This window comes from Toxotes jaculatrix, chromosome 12 (genome assembly GCF_017976425.1).
Source record: "Toxotes jaculatrix isolate fToxJac2 chromosome 12, fToxJac2.pri, whole genome shotgun sequence".
Lineage (NCBI taxonomy): Eukaryota > Metazoa > Chordata > Actinopteri > Toxotidae > Toxotes > Toxotes jaculatrix.
The window spans coordinates 22,910,793-22,934,640 of record NC_054405.1 but is presented as its reverse complement, the minus strand read 5'-3'; the positions used below and the strand labels follow the sequence as shown (position 1 = coordinate 22,934,640).

Genomic DNA, 23,848 nt, shown 5'->3' with positions numbered 1-23,848 from the left:
TGAAATTATATTTACAAAGTACAGTTTTGAGGTACTTTTACTGCAACTGCAATCCTTTTCACACTACTTTATATTTCTGCAATTTAGAAGAATATAAAAGAACATATTTTTTAGAAGAATATACTTTTTACTCCTGTACATTTACTTGACAGCTTTATTTACTTTTCAGACTAAAATTTTATTTTACATCAAAAATATTGTTCAAGATGAACATATCGTAGGTTATTATCAGTCACAGGGGCCAGTTTTCTGCATCATAATACTTGAGGTAAATTTAGCCTTTCTGTTTTAATTGAGCATTGTTACAGTGGTGAATTTATACTTTAAGTAAAGGATGAGAATAGTTCTTCCACCACTGCAAATGAAAGTTTTCAAACTATAAAAAAACATAAATCATATTATTATTAGTGCAGAACTGCTGCCTTCAATCTCAAGTAGGAATCTTTCTTGTACTCTTGTCCAGCACTGCCCTCTAGTGACTGAAAATCAGATAAAAAATGTCAAACCAAATCAATTAGAGTACAGTTAAACAAACATCTCACGCATGTTATTTTATCATTTTTCAGTTTGAAGTTTAATGTTAATTCCATGCTGTGTTTCAGTAAGAATACAGATGGTACTTGTGGCTCCGGTGAGAATATCCAGTAGTACAAATCAGATTCACGTTACACATACTGAACAGAAGGAAGAGAGGAAATGAGAGGAAAGAGACAGAGTTGTGATGAGGAAACCTGGAAGAGTCAGGGGAGTAAAGATACAGCAGGCCTCTATTTCCCAAACTTTTTTTTTTTTATATAGTGCCAATGCAAAACTGCATTACATTACAATCAAGAGTGTTGAGAATATCCCTCCCATACACACATACGAACGTTTTGTCTGCTAAAAAGCCATTACCTAACTATCTGCCATTAGCAAAAGCGCTACAGCCTCGCAGCACAATACTTGGTCCGAGAGTGGACAAGAAAAGAGGTCAGAGTGATGCTTGGAGAAGGGGGACATTCTGTAGTTTGTCATTTAAAAAAAAAGAAAAAAAAAGTGATGTGTTGAAGGAGCAGGTTTGGTAACCACAAAGTAAACAGGGCACTTAGTTCCTCCTAAAAGCTTTAACGCATCCCTTTTGAACCTTCCATCACCACTGTCTCAATTTGCAAACTGAAATGTTTAGAAACTGACTGCCTGACAGAAGCATGGACAACGTATTGTTCAGAAACACACATACACAGGGAAAAAAAAGTCAAACAGCAAAGTATTGTCTTTAAATAAACTCTTGCATATGTGTGTTACAAATACAGGCAAGCGTACTTGGCAACAGATGACACAGCAAAGTAAAGCAAAAATAAAAACAGTAAAAGGAGGACACGAACCTTAAAGGGTACAGATTTGCAAAAGGAGTCATCAAAAAAAAAAAAAAAAAAAAAAGAAAAGGTAAAACCCCAGGGGAGTGGAAATGACCCAAGCAGGCCGTGAGGAGAGACTGGGAGATGACGTGCATATGAGGAGAAAAGGCGAGACAGATGGTAGAAATGGAGGAAAAGGTAGAGAAAGAGTGTGGGCTGCAGTATAAACCCAGTTGAAAACTGTGGCTGGGGACAGGAGCTAGTGCTGGGAGGAGAGAAATAAGGGGGGAGGAGGGGGAGGAAGAGGAGGAGGAGGGCTCATCTTGTGTTGTTCAGTCTCACTGGGCCTCTTCCTCCGCATCTTGCAGTGCCTCTTTGTTCTGTTCTTCACCTGAGATAAAGACAAAAACATGGAACAGTCATGGAGGTTGCTCTTATCTTTCAATTCATGATAAGACTTTCAAAAGCAGCTAAATGTAGCTGTTACAAAAGGAAAACCTCAACCCTGTGAGCTTCCACGAGCTCGATCAGGAGGGAGCCCAGTTCCTAATGTCAGATGAACGAGCACCAAAGACAAAGATATTCTGACTTCTAGTCACAAATGTGGACCAAGCTCCAAAGACACTACACTTCCTGTAGTGCAGCTTAATAGAGTTAAGCTTCCTTTGTTTGGGGGAAAAAAAAAAGCACATGTGCCAAATGCAATGCTACACTAAACTTTGTGTGTAAAATTTGAAAATTTGGACCCAAATTATCTGTTATCTATTAAATTTTGCAGAGATACTTTCTGGTTTGACTTTAAATTTGCATACTTTTTATTTTTGATTATAATTTTTTTTTCCAAAGGGATGATGGACAATGTTTAACGAACAATAAAAGCTGACATTCAACGGACATTGTCCGAGAGCTAACTTTTATCTGCAATTCTTTGGGAGGTAAACAGAGTGAGTTAAAACACAGACACAATAACCACATACAATACCAAGGCAAGCTGGCAACAAATCATGTACAATATCACGTTACTATAAAAAAAAACTCTGTGAAAGTGTGTTGCTGAGATAAAGTTGGTGAGTGATACACTGTAGAACTACAGAAAGAAAAAAACTTGTGAATATTTCTGCTACTGGCAATCACAGTGTCATTTTCACATTTCTTCTCGTCTGACTGAAACTCAAAAATCCAAAGATATTTAGCTTAATTTCACTTTAGATAAAGAAAAAGCTGGAACTAAGTCTAAAACATGCAACTGGTGTTTTAGAGACTGACCATTTCACAAAAGGTGTGTGAGGCTGTGCACACGTGTACCGCTTCATACATGCCATGTAGAATTAAGACTGTACCCAAAGGAAGGTGCTGACAGGGTATCGATTTCAAACATCAGGATGATAATATTATCCTCTCTAAACCTAAAGGATATGCAATTTGTTTTACCACAAAACCACCCTGTGCAGTTCCATTATTTACAGAGTAAAGGAATGCAATCAGGGAAAAAAAATGCTCTGTCATCTGATGATTTATGCTCATTTCAAGGAGTGAAACTGAAATTCGGGTGAGTCCACGTCACTGAAAGAGATCTTTCTTTTAGAAGTGACTGGGATCAGCTCAGAAATCATCAGTGGATCAGTCAAGTAGAGCGACATGTTCACCACTGATTGTGTCAACATGCAGGCCTGTGACCAAGAGTTAATTCACAGTGTCTTTTTAACAAGCCCTGGTCAGATTTACTAAGGGGGTAAAATGCCTTGTGAACCTGTATAACTGGTTGCTTGGAAAGGTTTCCATAGAGACAGCACAGCCATCCGTGTAATGAAGAATTAAGAGGCACAAATAACAAAGGCTCAAGAATCCATCATGATTAAAATAGAAACCGTAACAGTGCTCATTAGCGCCACAGCAAACTGGGATGTGAGAAAGCCACAGGAGACGGAGCAGCAGCCTCACATGCTGTTACTGCAGTTTGTCCGTTGTATCACACTTCAGTAAGCTGTGTTCACAGGTTTCCATACTGCTGTAATGCCCCAGTGGGCTGCGTTCACTGATTCTGACGTGCAACGGTGAAAGGGCCAGGGTGTCCACAAGTTCTGTTCATTTTAAGGCTTTACAGTTCAATCTTTTTCCCACCATGGGTGAAAAGTTAACCTGTAAACTGGTTTCTGTTGACAATTCCCAATTAGATGTAAACCATGGATTCACAGGTACCTTTTTTTATTTTAATAGAGAGCCAAAGTTAAACCTGAATTTAAGAAAAACTACACTGACATTTGTAATATCATATAAACTGAATTAATATTTTCTCTGTGTTGTTTTTACTTTATTGAGTTAACAATCGTGCACAATTTAAACTTTCCCAGACTTGCGGACACCCCGGAGACACTGAAATATCTCTGTAACGCTTCAGCAGCTGGACTTTGTGCTGTGAGGAAGTTAGTGAGGGATGTGAGGGCAGTGAGACAGGTGTGCTCGCTTAAGGTGGGGAAAAAAAAAAGCCCATGACAGGAGGAACGACTTACAAAATACACTTCTATAATGGAGGAAGAGGGAAGGAAGAGGGCTGTCCTTAAGAATCTACAGGAGAACGAGGGAGAGAAGAGGAGTTAGAACAGAGTGTGAGAACTGAGCCTGAGAAAGAAAAGAGGGAGGAGTGCTTCTGATTTCAGAGGAAACACTGTGCTGAGAGGAAAGGTTAGGGAAAATGTTAGAGAGTTATTCTGTTGTCTGGATGCTGTTTGAGTGTATTAGCCTATGTACTTAAAGAATATTTCTGAAACCTTCTTGGCAAACTTGAAGACAACCATTCATTACTCATAGACACGTATCTCAGAAGCTGCAAACGAGCAGCTGGGGGGCTTGTAGGGAAAAAAAAATCAGCTTTAAAAAACAAGAAAATCTGTCAAAAGACAAATGACGGTGGCAGCGGGGAGCTAATCATCAGTATCACCCAGAGATGAACAGCCTGAGATAACACTGCTAGATTTTTTTGTCTATTCAAGCAGCTTTAACTAATGTCCTGAGGAGAAAGGAACTGCTCGCTCACCGTCTCCCTGCACGTCTGAGGTCCATAGTGTCAAGTTGTCACGTAGCAACTGCATGATAAGTGTTGAGTCCTTATAGCTTTCCTCGCTCAGCGTATCCAGTTCTGCAATGGCATTGTCAAATGCTTCCTTCGCCAGCCTATCAGCAGAGGGGATGCAAGACAACAAGGTCACACACGCATACAGTAAACAGGTGGATATATACTGTATACAAACAACGGTAATGTAACGTAAACACAGTGTGTACTGCATCTGTTCTACAGTGAGTGTCACCATGGACAGCATCTGTGTTTGATTCTGTTAACAACTGCAGCTGTGCAGAGGCAGTGAGGTGGTGTGTGTCCAAATGGAAATTAATAATCTGTTCCCAGTAAGAACTGGTTCCAAGTTGCCAGGTTCCTGAGAATCATTTAACTACAACATTCTCTGACAGCTTGAAAACACACTCCCAGGTTTCTTTTCATGTGGGATTTAAACCACAGCAGAAAGGAGAAGACGTTAAAACATGTGGATGGAATTAACCAAACTGGACAAAAATGGTAATGGACTTTTTCCTGATGCACGGACAAGTGCGGTTATGGATGTTTGGACTCTAGGGAGCAGAAAAAAAAACATCCAAAATGAGACGTTTCTGTCCACCTGATACATGCGATATTTATTCTGAAGTTTAAGAAAAATCACATCGCATAAAGTTGAACACACCAGTAAAACAGACATTAAATATTTACACTTACCGGCAAGCGCGGTCCGGCGAGTTGAGGATTTCATAATAGAAAACTGAAAAGTTAAGGGCCAATCCCAGACGAATGGGGTGCGTTGGAGGGAGTTCGATCATAGCGATGTCGCTAGCAGCTTTGTACGCTACCAAACTGTTCTCTGCTGCCTCCTTCCTGTCGTTGCCTGTGGCAAACTCTGCCAGGTACCTGTGGTAATCTCCCTTCCTGAGCACAAGGAGCAACACAGTCAGACTGACAGCTGCTTTCACACATGTGCTTTACAAACATATTATTACTAACAGTTAAAGTCTGGAGCACTGATAAAAATAAAATTACATCTGACAAATGTGTAGATTTGTATTAACAAACCAGCAGTACTGAGGTAAACGTCCTGCACTGTACAGTTTGGGGAAAATTAACAGTTATACTCCAAAACACACCTGAGATACTGAGCAGGGCTTTTAATATTAATACTGTTTAAGAGTGAGTATCCAAACATAGAGCTGTTGGTTTTCATCATTTATTAAAATGTACTATTGTTAATGCTTGGCTGATACACAGATGAAACAGTTTGACTTCATTCACTAAGACTTCAAGGTTTACTGAACATCTTGTCACATAATTTTTCATTAAAATATCATCTTAATGTGGGAGTCTTTATGGGTTCTAATTTTCCAAATACAGAATAAATCACTATGGTCCTCTTTCATCACTGTTTAAAAAAATATATTTAAAAAAAAGTGGTGGATTGGTCTCTTCATATCTGCTTGGCGTTGCTTTTATATACATATAAAAAACGGGAAGCTCAATAATACAGGCTGGAGAGTCTCATTTTCAACAAAAGCAACGCCAAGCTGATATGAAGAGACCAATCCACCTGAAGAGGAGAATATCAAGTGAACAGATTCGTAAAATATATCAGCATGTACTGCATGGATTGTACTGAGCTGAGAGAATAAAGAACCAAGTCTGAACAATCAGCCAGCATTTCACTACAGCAGACAGTTTACGACTGAACTCAAAACTCGAGCTTCATGTGATCAGAGAGTGTCTGGTAGGAGACAGCCAAATGAGATGCAGTGCAGAAAATGGAGGGTAAAATATTCTGATGACAGTTTCATCTGCTCGAAAGTTGAAGAGTTGAATCATCTATTTATTTATTTAAGAGAGGTGCTGTTTCATGCACGGGCATGATATCTTTAGTGGCTTCAAGCTGTGCGGCAGATATTCATTTTCCAGGAGGACAATGAGCCTCTAAATACATCTAAGCTCTGCCAGGTTTATTTAAAGGCAAGGAAGAGCAAGGAGCTCTCACTTGCAAGGCTTTCCCTCCTCAGCCACAGACCTCAACTTCACTGAACCTTTCATGAAACATTTTAAGTGGGACAAGGCTCTAGGCTGCTCTAAATAGGCTGGAATACTGAGGATTCTCAAATTTTGCTGAAACCTTGCACAATTAGTCTCAGAATCACAGAAAGTGTGATTAAAAAATGAACAAAGAAATGCTTGGCTTTGGGTATTTCTGTAAATGCAAGCGTAAAACGTGACTCACAAAGGTCTGAGCAATTACAGATTATCTCCACCCAGCAACTGTGTGTTTTAGTTTATGCTCAACATTCAGGTTGCTCAGCAAAGAACAACATTTAATTACTTAGTTAAGGATTGACTTGGGAACCACTGCGATGGAAATTTAACAGGAAGCACTCACACAGACACACACTTACAATAGTTAATCACCACAAGGCTTGTGTTCACCCTCAGCTTTACGGCATGAAACACATATTTATTAGATACGTACATTTTGTAGTAGAAAACCTTAGACTCTCCCGTGGTTGCAGCTAAGATGAGGTGCTTGTCCAGTACATCCAGAATGTCGTTGCAGATTGATTTCAGCTCTTTCTCAACCTGCAGACAAAAAAAACACACACCAACACCACTGTCAGTAGGTCTGTGTGGTTACATAAACGGGATGGGATTAAAATAATTCTCCTTGAAAAAATTAAAGGAAAAAATTCTGTTACAATTCAAAGATGGTTCAACATGATTCAACTCAGCTGAGGTTCAGTCGAGTCGAGTCTGGGCTGGCAGTAGCTTCTTTAAAAAAACATAAATTCTGAACACCGCCACACCAGCAACAGTTAACAGAGGGCAGCAGCAGGGATACAAAGGACAGCTTTTTGGGGCAGTCCCCGCGGAAGCGTTTGTCACTGAAAAGCCGACTGGGTATATTGTGCCTCAGTTTCAGGGTCAGCGTCGGCCATCCAAGTCTGACATTTTTATTATCACTATATGTCGACATGTCCTCGTAAATAATACAGCTCTGCTTCTGGATATTTCTTTTACCCAGTGGAAGCTGGGTGGCGAGTAAGAGTTTGCATTGATTGGTAAGTCAAACGCTTGTTACGTTGATTTTCACTCAAGGATAGTCACCAGGCATTAACAGTCACTAGCCTTCGTCAGTTTTTCCAGTTTTTCAAGGACATAGTCCCGGAATTTAATCCTCAGTCGAATATTGAAAAAAAAAATTTAAATAAAGAACCTTACATACAGAAATTCTCAGTAATAATGCCTATGTGTGGCATAAGTAGTGACAAATATACAAATTTCACACACTGGAGCGTGGACGAAATGCATCTATCCTACATAAAGTCATAGACATAATCTCTCCGTTTCCCTCACTGAATGATTGGAGGGTTGCTGTGCTTCACTGAACTCAATAGCGCTGCCAGTGACAGAAGTTTCTCTGCAGCAAAAATGAAGAAAAGGTGATTTAAAATTGATTCATGGTTGCTGCCTGCCTCATTATTTCACAGACAAGTGTTGCTGGGCTGTGAAATCTCACCATCTCTGCTGAAAGTGGAGCGGTCAGTGGAGGAGAGCTTAAAAAGTCCTGCCACAGAGGGTAAAGCATCTCTGGCATCTTGCCTATGGATACGGAAATTAGATTATCTAAGAGAGCACCGACTACACTTATCTCCATGAAACAACAAGGCAGATCTTCAGATCAGTTCAACTTCAATTCAGTGGGCATGTGTCCAGGATTATATGTAATACAGGACTTTGAGCTTACTGCAGTTATGTGATGTGATTTCATTTCACCAATACTTTTGCCCGATGACAGCAAAATGGAATGAAAAATAAAGCTCGAAGATTCATTTCACCCTTGTTTATCCATTGTTTGGGCGGAGATTGTTTTCAATGAAAGAAACATGACAAAATGTTGCATAAACAGTTGGATTTTCATGATCAACCCCCTGGTGAACGTAAACAGTATATCTGAGTTTATAACTGACCGTTTTTCTGTATTCTCGGATCATCTTTAGTTTGTCTTCTCCGCCTTTGTTTTCTTCTTTCTGTTCGAGGCTGCTGATTATCCTCCAGGAGGCTCTTCTGGCTCCGATCACGTTCTTATACGCTACTGAGAGCAGGTTCCTCTCCTCCACCGTCAGCTCCACGTCCATACTGGCCACCTTCTTCATCGACTCCACCATTTCTGAGAGACACAGAAAAAACCAAATGGCATCAGAAATGTGTTTCTCAAGCTCCCCTGAAGTTGCAACAACCTGAACACAGTGCGTGAATAAAACATACTCAAATTCAGTTCACTCTTCTGTGACCAAAAAAACACAAGACTGAGGGAGAATAGTTCTCTCACAGCCTTTTACTGCATTTTATTGGCCGGGACAGTTACTGGTATTGTCAGGTTAAAGTTGTTTAATGGCAGCAATTAAGTCCTTGTAATTAGAGCCTGACTAAACAAAAAAAAAGAAAGATAAAAAACAAGCTTGTCCGATATTATTGGCACCAACAGATTTTCTTAATTGAAAATGAGCACAGCCTCCTTCCATTAACAAGGTTTAAACCACAATGCAGAGCCTTGAGAGGTTTCTGTCATCTTGAGTATTTTATTAATGGAGTGCCTGGGACACTGCCCAAGTATATATACTGCTCTAATGCAGATTCATCACCTATGGACACCTATGGAGGCATGCTGAGTCAGAACAATGAACAAGAGGGATGTCTTTCTTGTACTTTTAAATTTCACATCTTCAAGGTGATTAAGTGTGACACTGTGAAAAATAAATATATGAATATATATAAATGGCAATGAAAACAATCTGACACCTTGCTCTGAAGCAGCCAGTAATCAGCACAACATGCTGTTTCCCCGGGGAGTGTCATCCAACAGACACAATATGGAGCCTCTTTAACCAAATCACATGGTACAGTTCAAGGAGGCACTGCAGGAACATAAACACCTAAACTGGCTCTGCACTTGTACAAAATGAATATACAAAATAGTATACAATTATTTTCATTACGTAAATGGACCAGTGCTTCCTGTGGGATGATATGCTTTCTGATCTATAGGAAGCATCGTGTGTGGTATTAACATGAAAGGAAAAAAAACGCCATCTTTAACAGTTGTTGAAACAAAAGCGTGGCTCACGCTGCAGACAGGTCACACCTCCCAAGCTAATCATGCTAGCCTGGAGGAAAGCGCAGAGTGACAATCATTTTGCTTTTAACTTCACAGACAGGGTGTTACCTGTTTAAGCCAATAGCAGGGTTCTAAGCAGCGTGCTGGCGAAACCTGATACGCGATGGTTACAAGCCAGGAGGAGCACTATGCTGCTTTGATCGCTTTACCCTCCAGCCTGGCCTGCCCTCCAATAAACTCACTGACCTCTCTGTGCTTTTTCAACATTTTTTTAGCATTTCAAGCTCTACAGACCCTATAAACTGATCACAGTCATTTCAAAGATGAAATCTGTCCCTCTGATGCATGCACAACCTGTGACTCATCCTCTATAGGAATAAAGAGGGGCGTAACATGCAACAATGGTCTCCAGCCAGACATGAGCCATGGATGTTGCAGTTACGTAGCAGACTACTCATCCTAGACAGCAGGACACCTCATCACCCCCTTGCTCATTTTATGTTCAATTTTTGAGGCTATTCTCTGGAGAGAGGCACAGACTTGGCAGCTTCGTCTACATTTGAAAATGTTGGAGCTGGTACCGCAGCATCACTGCTTTGTGCAGACGCATATAAAATCAGGTGGATGACACTATATCTACTGACGATTAAGTTGCTTGGCAGAAAGCTTACAATCAACACTGGCAGCTGCAGCACAGCCAAAACACAATGCAGCCATGTCCGGTGGACATTAGGGGTAAGGTTATGTACTGTGGCTCCACAGCACAATAAGGCAACACTAGAGCTTAATGGGATTGTCGAATAATAATACTTTCTGCAGCAGGAGAAGGTTATTATTTGCATTAGACAAATATGTGAACCCCAAGCTTGGGATGGACAGGTTAACACAATGTTGACTATTCACACACTATTTTTGTCAACTGTCAGCTCCTCTTTACATCAGAGGAGGCACAAATGGAAAGCAGTCGCAGCGGATAAGACACTGTGCCAGACTGACTGTTCAGACTGAGTAGAGCTCTCTCTGTGTCTGAGAAAAGTTCAATTAATTCAGATTATTTTACTATCTGTGTGTGTACTGTTGGGCTGGGAGGAAATGGCGTCTAATGCAAGTACTGAAGAATGGCTAAAAGAATGAATCTTAAGAAGGTGGGAGCAGGCGGGCTACCTACCCACAGTACTAGACAGCTTACTGGCTGTTAGTGTGGAAATGATTACTCTCTGAATCATATGTGATTAACAGATAATTATCACGATAATCTATTAATCATTTCAGTAAGAATATAAAAACAATTGCTCATTACAGTTTCAAAATAAGCTTAATGCTTCTGTGTTCATGGCTTCTAAATACACTTACTGTGAAATCGCAGGAAGTGATCGAGAGAGATCACTGTATAGAAATTTGGCTACAGAAATTTATTTGGCATTGTTGTTGTTGGCTTCTTGCTGAGACTATTATCACACCTGCAGTGTCTTTCTCCTTTTAAAAACATTGCCCATCAATACAGCCTACTTGTGTACACATTCAGTGTCTATTCTGGGCACAAACTGATGCAACACGATGTGCTGTCTGAGTCTTGCTGTGTCATGTTATTGAGAGCATTCATACGTTAGAGCATACTTGTCTTGACCCCTGCAGCTTTCCATATATTGACTCCTCCACCACAAAAGCCAGGGTAATGCAGTCTTTGATATGATTCAACAAGAGCTGTCAGTCATCGTCTGAAATATAAATCAGCCATTATTTTGATAATCAATTTACTATTTAAATATTAAAATAAATATTCAATAAACTTTGCTTTGATCACAAGACTTCCAGCCAACTGAGCAAGCACTGAAGTCAGAGAAAAGTGGGCTTACGATGACCTTCTGACCGAGATTGTTGTACAGCAACCAATCACATACTAGTACTACTAACTACCCCGCCTATCCCTGTACACTATTGGTGCTGCACCTATCAATCAATTAACCAGGCAGTCGCATGGCGATCCTGCCCTCAGTAAAGCAGCAGTAGCGTCAAATGAAGCAAACTCTTTCACAATTTTTAGTTTAAAACTTGAATGCCGCAGTGTCTGTGTTTACTGAATTCATCTGGCAAATCAAGACCTATGACGAGTTATTAAAAAATAATGTCACTGTTATATTTTGAGTGCTGCCGACACGATATGAAGAATTTAAATTTAACTGAAGTTTTCCATTGGTTACAACTGGTTGACCAGGCTAGCACGGTCGTCTCTGACCAAAACACATGATGCTAGCATTAACTGTGGCATAGTTTTCAGATAAACTGCCGCTGCTTGCGGGAGCAGATGGGTCCTTGCTTTGTCAGTGGATACTACCAATTCACAGAAGGCGCAAGTCATGTTTGATGGGGTGTGGACGTTTGCTATACCGCTGTATTTTTGAATGGAGTTTGGCGTGACGCGTGTCGGGGTTGGGAGAAAAAAAGGCTAGCCAGCTAGTTAGCAATTTAGATAGCCTGCTAACTAACGCTAGCAGGGCACTAGCTTAGCTCACCACGTAACGTAAATGGTAACCAGACACCGAGGCACCCAACAAAGCACGCTTTATTTTTCCATGAAGCAATCTGTTCTTTCCATTCGAGCCCAACACAATTAATTTTAACATCTAATGGTTCACTCGGCTGGACAAATCTCCGCCATTTTGTCTCCTCTTACCCGACAAATCCATGTGAACTGCTTTACCTGCGTCTCCAAGCCCCCTGCGCAGGGAGACTGAGGGGGGGAAGAGGGGCTAGGCATTCTGCACTGACCATTATCTATGGAGAGCCTTACCGTCGTATCTCTCCGCTTGTTCGGCGAGTTTTGCCTGGTATACTAAGTTCTCTCTATCTGCCATGGTGCTCGGGTGTCGGCGCTGCTCGTAGCGTCCCGGTGGAAAGGGAAGATTATCGGCTGCTCGGCGATTCCTGGTGGTGGATCAGCAACAGCACCGTCGCTCCGCTGAATCGAAGACCCACCGGTGGCACTGGCGTAAAGATGGCGTCGCTGCTCCATCCGGGAACCCGACGCAGCAGTCTTCATCTACGCCTACACCCTCATGCCAAGTCCCGAAATAAACCACTCTCCGAGTTTACCCCACCAAACTCCGTTCAAACACCACCAAATATGTTGTGAGGAGACTTCTCAATAAACGTGACATTTCAGTGATTCAGGCCCAAGCCTTCCATTCGGCACACATATAAAACACAAACAAGCATCTGCATGTTAATAAACATCAAACCTTATTGTTGACTCATAGTCCCACTTCCCTCTTGTATTTTTAACCGTATCTTAGCAAAAATGCAAAATCATTATGAGAAATCATGTTGAAATGCCCGAGTGTTATTTTCCTTTCTTATTCTTGCAGTTGTACAGGACCTATTTTAAGGGTATTTAAAGGTTTTTCTCTTTTAATTTTGTGCAATGAAATGTCATTTTACCATCAATATTTCCCATTTTAGTGTATATAATTAAAATGCAGATTACAACTTCCAAATGTAGACCTATCTTGCAAGAGCTTCTAGTTTTTCAGACTATTTCCTAACAAATACAGCCATACAATTGCTAATCACTATGGTGCAATACAGTGTAGTAAATGCTCACAGCAATGTACAGTATATAATGTCGTGAGAATGCAGAAAAACCACACAACAGACACAGAAAGCCCTTTAGCCCTTTTGTAGAGCACAAATCACTATTCATTTAATTTCAATACTGTCTAATTATCATGTAATGGTTTACTAGCTCATAAGACCACAGTTCTGTTATGGGAGTCCATAAGACAAAATGTCCTGTGTTGGACATAAGCAAACTGAGTATCTCAGCTTGAAAAAGTTGGGATCACTTAAAAACATCACGTGAGAGTACATAAATATAGCTGCATCAGCACAGTGTAAAGTTAGCTCCATTTCAGCATTAACAACTAATACTGAATGTGAATAAATGGAAAAACTTCACACCTAAAAAGACAGTAATGTAAAGCCCAAACTGACAATTTGGTATATTTTTTATTGACTAGGTATATTAACACATTACATGCTACAGAAAATAAAAAGGAAAATTTGTACTTCAAATAATATATTTTCATAACACTTTGACATATTGTACAACCTCTTAAAAAATCCTATTTTTGCTTGTTCCGGTCCTCTTCAAAGTCAGGGTGAAATGGCACAAAGGCAAAAATATTTGATCTTACAAAAAAAAGGAACATTTAAACATTATTTGGCATTTTGAGACTTAATGTGTTTTTTCTTGAGCTGTAAAGGAGATAAGGTGCATATTGTAGAATCATTAGTGGTATCCTCTAAAAAAAAAATAAACTAAAATTCATTGGTCTTTAATTGCTGTGCGTTACAATAATGTCATGACTATGAAACCATGAAATGAAAACTGAAAAATTCTCTCAAAGGCAACAATTAGTGGGAGTTCAGTGCCATGCATCTGAATGCAATACCCAATCAACACTTTGCATAAAGGCATTACAACAAATGGGGAAAAAATGAGAAATGTTAAATTAAGTGGTACAACTACAGAATGGACAGAAACACAATCACTTCTTTCCATTAGAAGGAATAATGTGGGAAATATGGCAGAAGCAATGACCACCACTGAAACATCATTTTGATATCCAGTTGATGTAAAACTATGCAAAAAATAATAACTACAGCTGACATCACAGTTTGCATTTTCAATTTTGATTTTTGTAAGTTTGTCATTACAAATTATACAACAGATAATTTAAAATTCCCCAAACCGTTTTTGACACATTAAAACTCCTCAATGATCCTGTGTTTTGGGATAAATCTCACACTTGATTTTACTTCCCCCAAATCACTAACACACCCCATTTGCAGCAGCACACTTCATGGCCATTTGACTGTTGTCACTTGTCACAATAGTCATTTAGTATTAACTGGTCACCTGTATACCCCGTAAGCTCTATACAGGCACTCTGTGCTAGTAGTAAACAATGCACTTAATGCAGACAAAGCCAGCTTTTATCAGCATATCAACCACTAATTGTGATCAATTCCAATATTTCTGCTGAGCTCACATATTTTTGCCTTGACAAGGAAATATGTAATATGAGCCTTTGAACTATAGCAGGAGTTTGCTGATGTGTATGGAGCTGTATATAACCCAAAAGTGTGGCTCAAAGATCTTAATATATCAAGGTACAAAAAAAGTCATTAGAGTATAAAAAAATAATTTCTGCTCCTGTTACCATTTCACACTCAGCTCCTTAAGAATATTATGAATATGCTGTTTTGATGTATGTGTGAAATGTACAACTTCTCACCACATGTTCTTTATAATAACTGTGAGGCTAAAGCTATATGAATAATTTCTGTGTGTAGGCATCATTTTTACATCTGACCCCAGGACTTTTTGGAACTTGTGATTTGGAAAGCACAAAGACAAAATCTATTTATGGGAGTGCTCTGGAAACCATTTGGGTCCGCATTATTGATTTTAAAATATCAAAAACAAAACTGACTGACTGACTGAGCCTTAGGCTTCAGGCCACTTCCTATTGAACTCCTCATCTTTTCCAATCCATGAGACATGAGGTAGAGAGGACATAACTCAGCAAATCCTCCCCAGTGACTGACAAAACAAAAAACAAACAACTTCAACATGCAGCTGGGGTTTGTCACTCACCATATTCCTGCTGTAGGTCAGCATTGCCAACAAACAAGAAATATAGCAACATCGACTGCATTTATGCATCATGGGAAAGATGATACATGAATTTCTGACTTGGAAAGTATAAGGTAGAATGCAGTTTTAGTCTCCTTTACCATGTGAATAATACAACTTTGATCACAGGATGCATTTTCCTCTCAAAAACAGTGTTACTGTCACTGGTCACAGGGTTTCATCAGCGTCATTGCTATTTACCACACTTCAAAACCATTTCCAAGCCACCTAAGTGCTCACTAGCTTACACAGGCTAACACAGGAGATAATGTTTAGAAGGACAACCCCGCTTTTGAGACAAAGCTCAGCCAGCACATTGTAAAACAGAATTCTGGAAATTTTTGATGAGAAACTGACCATTTTATGGTTTATTTTCATACTGACATAATGCTTTGAGGGCATATGTGTGCTTAAAGCTTTATGTGTAATCATAGCTGATGCGAAAAGAAGCTGGTGAGAAACAAACCTACAGCAGGTATCGATCACAGCATTTTAGTGGCACAAGAAATGACATAGTGACATTATGTCTCTTTTACCAGTTATACATAAAAAATGCAAGAGCACTAGTGTTTAGGATGGATTTTTTTTCTTAAAAACCTTTGCAACTGATAATGTCATAAAAAGCCTGCTGGAAGACAAAAATAAAATCACTCAACCTTTCTCATCTCATCTTCTAAAACAGCCTCGGGGGATCTTTCCGTCCTCTGTGACAGGGTGCTTCTTTTGTTCTTTCACAATGCTGCATCTGAAGCCATCCATGTTGGCGCTGAATAGTGTTTTAAAAGAGGTACATAAAATAAAAGTCGTACAGTCTCTGGTAACAAAAAGTAAAAGAAAATCAAATGTAAGGAAGGAAAAAAATGTTTACAGTATTTAGCATGTAAGGTGTGTGTATATATATAGTCAATTCTATCATAATATTTTCCACTTTTAGTACAAAAAAAAGAGGACTTGGTTTGTAGTGTGGGTAGTACGTAATAAGTTGGTGAAGTCATCTTTGCGAGGAGGGCCGTCCTCAGGAAAAGTCTTTGCTCGTTTCGCTCGGAGGTTCACAGTCTAGCTCTACAAAAACTCACTGATTCATGATTCGGTGAGAGAAGCTGAGTGTTTTGTCTCCTGTGTGCAATTGATTTTTTTTCCCTTCTGTGTATGAATGAAATGTAGTGGGAGGGCATACACAGATACGGCAGAAAGGGAAGAGTGGGCTGGCTCTGCAGTGAGCTGTATGTGCAGTGCAGACTTCAATACTGGGCTGGAGGTGTGTAAACTAGGGTTCGACTGATATCGGTTACTGGTGCCTAATACTGCCCTTTGTGGACTGAAACTCAAATTTTGCTAATATTCAAACTCTTTCATTTGAAAATTTTCATCCCTTTTCCACTGAAAGTCTGCCACAGCCTTTTACACCATTAAAAGCTGATTAAATTCTGTTACTGTTAGCAGCATGAGTCCACTGGTGGTGGATAAAGAAATAGCTCTGATGTCTGGTTTTATACCTGTAGTTTTAGTTCATTTGGTCCAGACAAAAGAGAAAAAGGTTCATTATTGTCTTTTAGTTCTTACTCCTTCTACTTCTTGTTCTCATGGCTTATTACAAATAGGCAAAAAGCTGTAAACATAAAGTGATATGGACTGACAGGCAACTCGGTGACTGCAACTGGACCTTGTGTGTAATAAATAATGCCGTGTTCTGTTCTGAATTCATGTAATCATATCTAACATCACAAAGTCCTGCATTAAGTCTGGCTTGCATTCGCTCCAGAGTTTATTTGGAGGCGAACTGCAACCTGGTTTGGGTCCACTGGTTTTGTCTGCACCACAGCTTTACTAACAGCTTTTACACGAGCCAAAAACAAATCGAGCTAAAAGAAGTAGTTCACCTGATCCAAACACCAAGCAGGGTCGGTGTCAAAGCACCCTAAAACAATGCCTTAATTCTATAACTGCTCAACAAACAGTGTACAAAAAGTAAATAAAACTGCTTCGAAGTTACTGGAAGTTGTCAACTTGTTCTTTTCTCTTTTGACTTGGCTAGGTAACTGTTCACCCCTGTTTCTAGTCGTGGTGCTAAGCTAGGCTAAACACACCTCACCTCTCGTGATTCTGCGTAAGGCAACACACAAGTGTGTTCAATTAAGGTTTTACACCAATAAATATTAAACCAATAAATGTTGCTAGCTACTTGATGGAACTATTTCATTGCAGATTTTGGAGGTTTTTTTTACAAGGCTGTAGTCGAGGAGGAAGCCAACACTGGTAGTGGGTAAGGCTGACTTTAAAAAAAAAAGAAAAGAAAAAAGAACAGAGATGCTAATAGGGGCAAACCGATATCAGTCTGACCTTAGTGTAAACTCTTAGTGTGAGCGACGTCCATCAAAATGACATTAGGCAAGATCAACCAACAAGTCTTGTGTTGGTAGGGTCAGGAGGGCCTGATCGGTTTAGCTCATAGGTTCATATACTGTGTGCTTGTACAAATCTTTTTTCTTTCTGAGCATGACAAAATGGCCAAAAGAGAAGGGATGTGCGCAGGCGATGGGAGTGCGTGTGTTTCTCAGCTCTCGTCGTCAGGATGCTGTTGTTCCAACAGTCGAACGTGGGTGAAGGGAAAGTGGCCTCGTTTGCCCTTGCACTCGCCCTCCCACTGGCCATTCACGTTGATCTTGGTCACTTTTACCATGTCTCCCACCTGTCAAAGGACAGAACAAAGAATAAATGCAGGGATATAAATTACAGTGACACACTCTCTCGCCCCACTCTGCATCAACAGGCAGAATCAGTTCATGGAAGTCGAACCTATCAATACGAGCTCAATGTCTAACTCAAATTCTATCAAGCCCGCAGAAAGAACATTATTGACAGAATTGACTGACCCATCTTTATTTTTAATGACTGCAGAACACCAAAAGCAAACACCAACATCCTCGTTAAACAGACACACAAGAGCAGTACGACACAGATTGTTTAAGTACTCCAGTAGAACTGATCAGTGCTGCAGTGTCACTGAAAGACCTTTAATGTAAAGTCATGCTTTATTAAATGTGAGCAGCTTCAGCAAGCCAGTTGTGAGTCCTCAAGCCTGCCAGAAGTTCAGGTCTTCATGCTGCCATTTTACCATAACTGGTTCTACAATTGCCATTTTGTTTCACCTCATTCATTTAGACTAACTTGGTTGCCAGGAACATCCACCGATACAATAAAAGGAAAAACACCACAACTATTTGAATGGCTTAAATTAAATTACTGATTAATTGCTACTCCTTATCTACAGCGACAGCACTGAGTACAGCCCTGTGAATCTTAGCTACACTTGGGCAGACAGTACAAATATACTGTGACCCACTTTAACAACAGCAGAGGTTCATAAACACAGCGCAATGTCATCTCGTCTGCTCCATTTCACACAGCAGCACGTGTACACACCATCTTCCACTCTTGTTAAATCAAACAAAATGGTGGAGTCTGCATTTCTTGAGAAGACTCAAATAAAGAGAGCAGCCTGAGCCTCAACAACTGACAGCAGTGGAATTTAAGAGGTGGCTCTGTCGAAAGTTGGGCAACTGCCCAAAGGTAGACTGTATGTGCAAAATACAAGTTATCAAGGTAACTCAAGCGACTAATTAAATGTAATTTAACTGTGAATTTAATTAACTGAATTAATCTTTCTGAATTCATCTGAGTTTAATGCAGCTCAACTGTCAGTAATACTTGATGGAAGCAAGTTGGCTGAAGGGGATTATGAGAAAGAACTACTGGTACAATCACAATGACCACTTAATATCTACCTAATATTGTAAGATGGCTAATCACTAGCTAGCTAGCATTAGAGTTTTAATGATTAGAGAGTCAATTAGCAACTATTTTAATAACTGAACCATTGTTCCAGTAATTTTCCAATTAAAAACATTTCTCTCTTCATTGTGAGGATTTGCTGTTTTATATCACTGTAAACTAATGAGTCGGACAAAGCAAAACATTTGCAGAAGGAAACTGTGATGGAAATCTCTTACTATCTTTTGACATTTCATTGACTACATAAATAATTAATCAAAACAAAATAGTGGGAATATGATCCATCATGAAAGTTAACTGTTAGTTACAGCCATAGCTAGCCTGTCAACAGTCCTTCAGTTGTTGAAAATATATAAATAACACAGTGTGTGTGCTGCCAGTTTACTGACAGCGAGCTGGTTATGGTAAACAGTGCATGTGGGTTCCTTCCACTGGACTCACAGCAAACTAAATTTTGTCAAACTGGCTTGATTAACCTCCGCCATCATTTGCATTTTGTGTGCAAACACTGTTGGTTTATCTGCTCCAAGAAAACAACTAAAACCAATGTGCCTTGTTTCACCAGTGGTAATGAATGTAACATTCACATTAATCCAATGGGCCACAATGTGTACATAGAGAAGGGCCATTGTAAGGGATCTGTGTCTGTCTTTCTCTAAAAAGCCATCCCACTGTGAGTGTCTTCATGTGCGCTGTCAGCTTGCATTTGTAAAGATACTTTGTGTGCATGCTTACATGCATGAGTAAGCCATTAACAATCAGGACAATCTAGGCTTCCTCAGCTGAGACCCCCAAAAAAAAGAAAACAGAGAGGCAAAAGAGGTTAACAGTGAATAGAAGAACAGCCTTGGAGAAAATGAATGATGGGTGGCATTACTACCTCTAGAGCAAGCGCCGTCTTATCATAGGCATTGGGCACCCTCTTCTGAATGGCCCGGGCATACACAGGCCCGTTCTGTAGGTTGGGAAGCTGAGTGTTGACTACAGGCTGAGCGTACTGGCCTGGATCCCCCGGAGGATTGGCCGGTGGGGCCCCTGTTCCGTCTGTGCTTCCCGTTACCCCTCCAATTTGCCCCCCCTGTCCAGTTCCCGCAGCGGGGGGACCCAGGCCGGCAGCAGTGGGCGAGGCAGGCCGGTATTTCTCCACGTAGGGGACAGGGATCATTCCGGCTCGTCCCTCTTGGTTCGCAGCGTTCCACCACTGCTCCTCAGGCTTCTCCAGCACACGCAGAATGTCACCCTTGCGGAAGGGAAGGTCCTCCTCATCGTTGCCAAGGAAATCAAACAGCGCCCGGACAAACTCAGCCTCCTCAGGCTGCTGAGGGACACCAACAGAGGAGGAGCTGATGAAACCTGTGTGCCTGGCCATGCTTATGGGCTCTATAAGTGTAGTGGTGTCCAGGTAGTGGATCTTATAAAACTCCAGCAGGGCTGGCAGCGCTTCAAACTCCTGATCCCCAATCCGAAACCGCGGAGGAGCCAAACCTGGCAGAGGAAAGGCGACTTTGTGAGTTTGGTGAAGGTAAAACATAACAGAAACAAACTAATATCCGTGGACAGATCAAGAAGGCCCACAATTACTGGCAGCACTGACCAGCTCACCCTGAATTTAACTGTTCTCATCCAAATATACATCATTCACACAACAAACATACATGGTCAAAAATAATTTCAATATCCCAGACAAGGTGATGGCAAGTGAACAGACGGGGCACCAACATTCTCACAGCAGTGGGGATGGTGAGGCTCTTAATGACCCTGCCCATAGGGTCCACAATACAGGACGGAACAAGGATAATGAAATTTTATTTTTTAGAATAGAATAGAATAGAATATACTTTATTGATCCCTTTGGGAGGTCCCTTGGGGAAATTTGGGATTTTCTCGATTTAGCTTATGAAAATTCAAATGAGAAACAATTTATAAAGAGAATAACCAGAATGCCCGGTTTCGGGTAATTCAGCAATTTAAATGCATGACAAGTCAAGGTAATTCATCACATTAATAAAAAATATTCTGTAAAACCAATAATGTCATAAAGCAGTCCTGTTCACCAAATTGCAGTGTTGTCCAGAATGGCCTAAAGATAATAAATAGACACCTTGCTAGAAACGATAAAAGCTAAATCTCGACAGGCTGTCAAATTTATACCACAGTATAGATTCAAGAAGAGAAAAGCTGTTGTACTCACAGCCTCTGCAAAAAGGTATTTATTTGCCAATGGCATGCTGAAATATCTGTTTGATCTAACATTTGGTCACAGATTTTATTCTTGGACAAGACAGCCCAGAAACTGATCTTGCATTGGTACATTGGTCTTTTACCTGCAACTTACTGTTGCATAAATCATTTTTCACACTACCATAATGTAATTGCCAAAATAGCCCCACAGTTGTTGGTTTACAACAGGGAGACAAAGATAAAAAAAATACCCAGTGATTAGGTAGCCCAGAAATGACAAGAATTGTGCAACAGCCATTAAGGAGCTACAAGCACAGCAGCAGACCTGTAAGCAGGGCTATGTATGTGCAACAGGGCAGGATCACAGACATTCCAGAGACGCCAATCTGACCAGTCATCCTCCAGTTGTGACAGCCCAGCCTGCCCAGTTCCATTCAATCCCTGCAACAGCAGCGCCAGCAGCCCAGCCCACCTCGCTGCCGCTAGCCGCTGAGCTACCGTCCTGCTGCCTAAACATGGACAAAACACCGCCTCAACCCCCAGTCTGAAAAAATAAATTAACGGTCTCACGTGTGTTGGCAGAATAAATTAAGTGTGATTGGTTGTTGGTAGCTAGCTAGGTAAACGGTAAAGTTTCACCAAACTCCATTTAAAAAGTACTCCACTTAACTCTACTCGGCTAGTACACGATCTGTTCAACATAACTTATGATATTTACATTGCCAGGTTCAACTGATATATCTGTTACAAGAGGATTAGACCCTATATAGCACAAAAACATACAATTCCAGTCAAAAGTGTTGGCACTTCAGAGTTGTGTTCCACCAGCAGTAGCTAGGAAGTTAGCATCAACATCCAAAATAGACCGCGGTGCATGTAGCGAGCAGTGGAAAGCACGTTTAAGTTTCCATTTTTGTTAAAGTTAGGGTAGATTATTATATTATATATATGCTGACTCCCACAACAGGCCGCGGTAACACAGAAAATTCTCTAACTAAGCGATAAACAGAATGTATAATTGCAAATTTACAACGATCAATTTAAATGGGATATTTCGTAATGGGAGTTTGGCGTGGCTTGACGAGAGTGGGACATAGCGAGGCTAACTCCCTGTAAACCAGAAGAAAACTGAAAATGCTTATAAGTACTGAAGTATCGTGTGAACATGTGTGACAAGGTCAGTAACGCATTAAGCTATGTGACAAATAATTCAACGTTACCTGAGCCAGATTGCCGGTTGTTACTGATGCTGTTGATTATATAATGGGACACTCTGGAGTTCTCTGACACGGACAGCACGTAGTCACCAGGGCTGGTTATTGAGTCCCGCACCAGGAAAACACCATGTCTCTGTCCCTGCAAAAGAGACACTGCTTCCTGGCGACTTAGCCTTCCCCAGTACCAGCTAGCACGGTCCTCGGCATCAAAATTACCGGCCATGGCTGTGAAATCCTGTCCGAGGCTTGAGGCCTTTCCCCTTCGCCTCTCCCTATCCGCAACTCATACAAAAACTTTGGTTGACTAACGCTGCCGCTGAAAAAAAAAAACAGTATAATACCAAGACTCTGGCAACTTCCACTAAATAATGCCAAGGCGTTTAGGTTGACTGAATCTATGTTGCAACACAAACCTCAATTATCTGCAGCTTAAATGTTAAAATTAGAAAATTATTCAAAACTAATGTGCAACAAGAAACTCCGGGACTGAAATGGCGGATCTAGGGAAACGTTGACCTCATCTACCGGAAGGGATGCCTGGTCAATGGGAAGCGCTGCATTCACGCCCCTAAGAAAACACTGTAAATACTAATAGATGTCTCTAATATTTAATTTACAGCACTGTATATCACTGCCCCCAGTGTTTATTGCGTATGTCTTTAATCCCTTGGTTTACTGAGTGTGAATACTTAAATCCAAAGGAAAGACTGACTCAGAATAATGTGGCGGCTTGATGCAGCCAAGTGCTCGCAATATGTTCTAACTTGTTGGAAGCCGTAAACGCACCACAATTAAACTTTTATGCAGATTTTTGGTTGCTCCAAATCAGCGTTTTAACTGTTCACAAACATGCATTAACCCTAACCCTAACCCTGGATATAACATGGAATATTTTTATGTTTTTTTAATTATTGTTTTGTAATAAAATAAAACAAAGTCAAACGCAAACCAAAAATACAATTAGTTGTGATTTCAAAATTAACTTTGAGATAGTCAACCCCACAGTTTAATGTAATCATTACATTGTAATGCAATGTTTGCACTTGGTGAATGCTTACAATACCACTGTGTAGTAATTCACACTTGAAAGAAAAGAAAAGAAAAGAAAAGAAAGAAAAAAAAAAGGTTTCTGTCAGTACTTCCAGTTCTCTCTTGGGCTGATTTATTGCACAATTTAAGAACATTTGGGATGGTGAAGTTCTTGAAATAGTTAAAATATAGGTTTGCAAAAATAAAGTAATAATCAACAATTGCATTTTTCATTTATGGTGTTTTGCACTGAATAGATTCTACCAGTAGATGGCAATGTACGCTCGTTACACACCATGAAGCTTAATGTAATGACTCTCTCTGCCACAGTCTGTAAGGAAATTTTTTTTGGACATTTTTCAAAAAGCTTTATTTGCCATTGTGACCAAAACCCAACATCAATAA

The 23,848-nt window shown here is 40.3% G+C and overlaps 2 protein-coding genes across 3 annotated transcripts; both read right to left on the bottom strand.

Moving 5' to 3' along the window:
• Positions 1-705: 705 nt before the first annotated feature.
• Positions 706-12,527, bottom strand: LOC121190602 (14-3-3 protein epsilon). 2 transcript variants are annotated; one of them, XM_041051471.1, is made up of 7 exons: positions 12,318-12,527; positions 8,379-8,578; positions 6,884-6,990; positions 5,104-5,310; positions 4,372-4,508; positions 3,848-3,902; positions 706-1,728 (listed from the first exon to the last, which is right to left on the bottom strand). In XM_041051471.1, the coding sequence occupies exons 1-6, from the start codon at positions 12,379-12,381 to the stop codon at positions 3,895-3,897; spliced, it is 723 nt and encodes a 240-aa protein (XP_040907405.1). In that variant the 5' UTR covers positions 12,382-12,527; the 3' UTR covers positions 706-1,728; positions 3,848-3,894. The 2 variants fall into 2 exon arrangements, with proteins under 2 accessions (XP_040907405.1, XP_040907404.1); XM_041051470.1 differs by lacking the exon at positions 3,848-3,902.
• A 985-nt stretch (positions 12,528-13,512) lies between these two features.
• On the bottom strand, positions 13,513-22,917 carry LOC121190661 (adapter molecule crk-like). Its single transcript, XM_041051581.1, has 3 exons — positions 22,418-22,917; positions 19,897-20,501; positions 13,513-17,913 (listed from the first exon to the last, which is right to left on the bottom strand). The coding sequence occupies exons 1-3, from the start codon at positions 22,635-22,637 to the stop codon at positions 17,779-17,781; spliced, it is 960 nt and encodes a 319-aa protein (XP_040907515.1). The 5' UTR covers positions 22,638-22,917; the 3' UTR covers positions 13,513-17,778.
• Positions 22,918-23,848: the final 931 nt, after the last annotated feature.

What these genes read in the sequence shown, in the direction of transcription:
- LOC121190661 (XM_041051581.1), bottom strand. Translation starts at nt 22,637, where the DNA reads ATGGCCGGTAATTTTGATGCCGAGGACCGTGCTAGCTGGTACTGGGGA. An exon ending in CAACCGGCAATCTGGCTCAG is followed by an intron (nt 20,502 to 22,417) that starts GTAACGTTGAAT and finishes TTCCTCTGCCAG; the next exon opens with GTTTGGCTCCTCCGCGGTTT. An exon ending in AGACGGCGCTTGCTCTAGAG is followed by an intron (nt 17,914 to 19,896) that starts GTAGTAATGCCA and finishes GTCCTTTGACAG; the next exon opens with GTGGGAGACATGGTAAAAGT.
- LOC121190602 (XM_041051470.1), bottom strand. Translation starts at nt 12,381, where the DNA reads ATGGCAGATAGAGAGAACTTAGTATACCAGGCAAAACTCGCCGAACAA. An exon ending in TCCGAGAATACAGAAAAACG is followed by an intron (nt 6,991 to 8,378) that starts GTCAGTTATAAA and finishes TTTTGTCTGCAG; the next exon opens with GTTGAGAAAGAGCTGAAATC. An exon ending in CTCAGACGTGCAGGGAGACG is followed by an intron (nt 1,729 to 4,371) that starts GTGAGCGAGCAG and finishes TCTTTATCTCAG; the next exon opens with GTGAAGAACAGAACAAAGAG.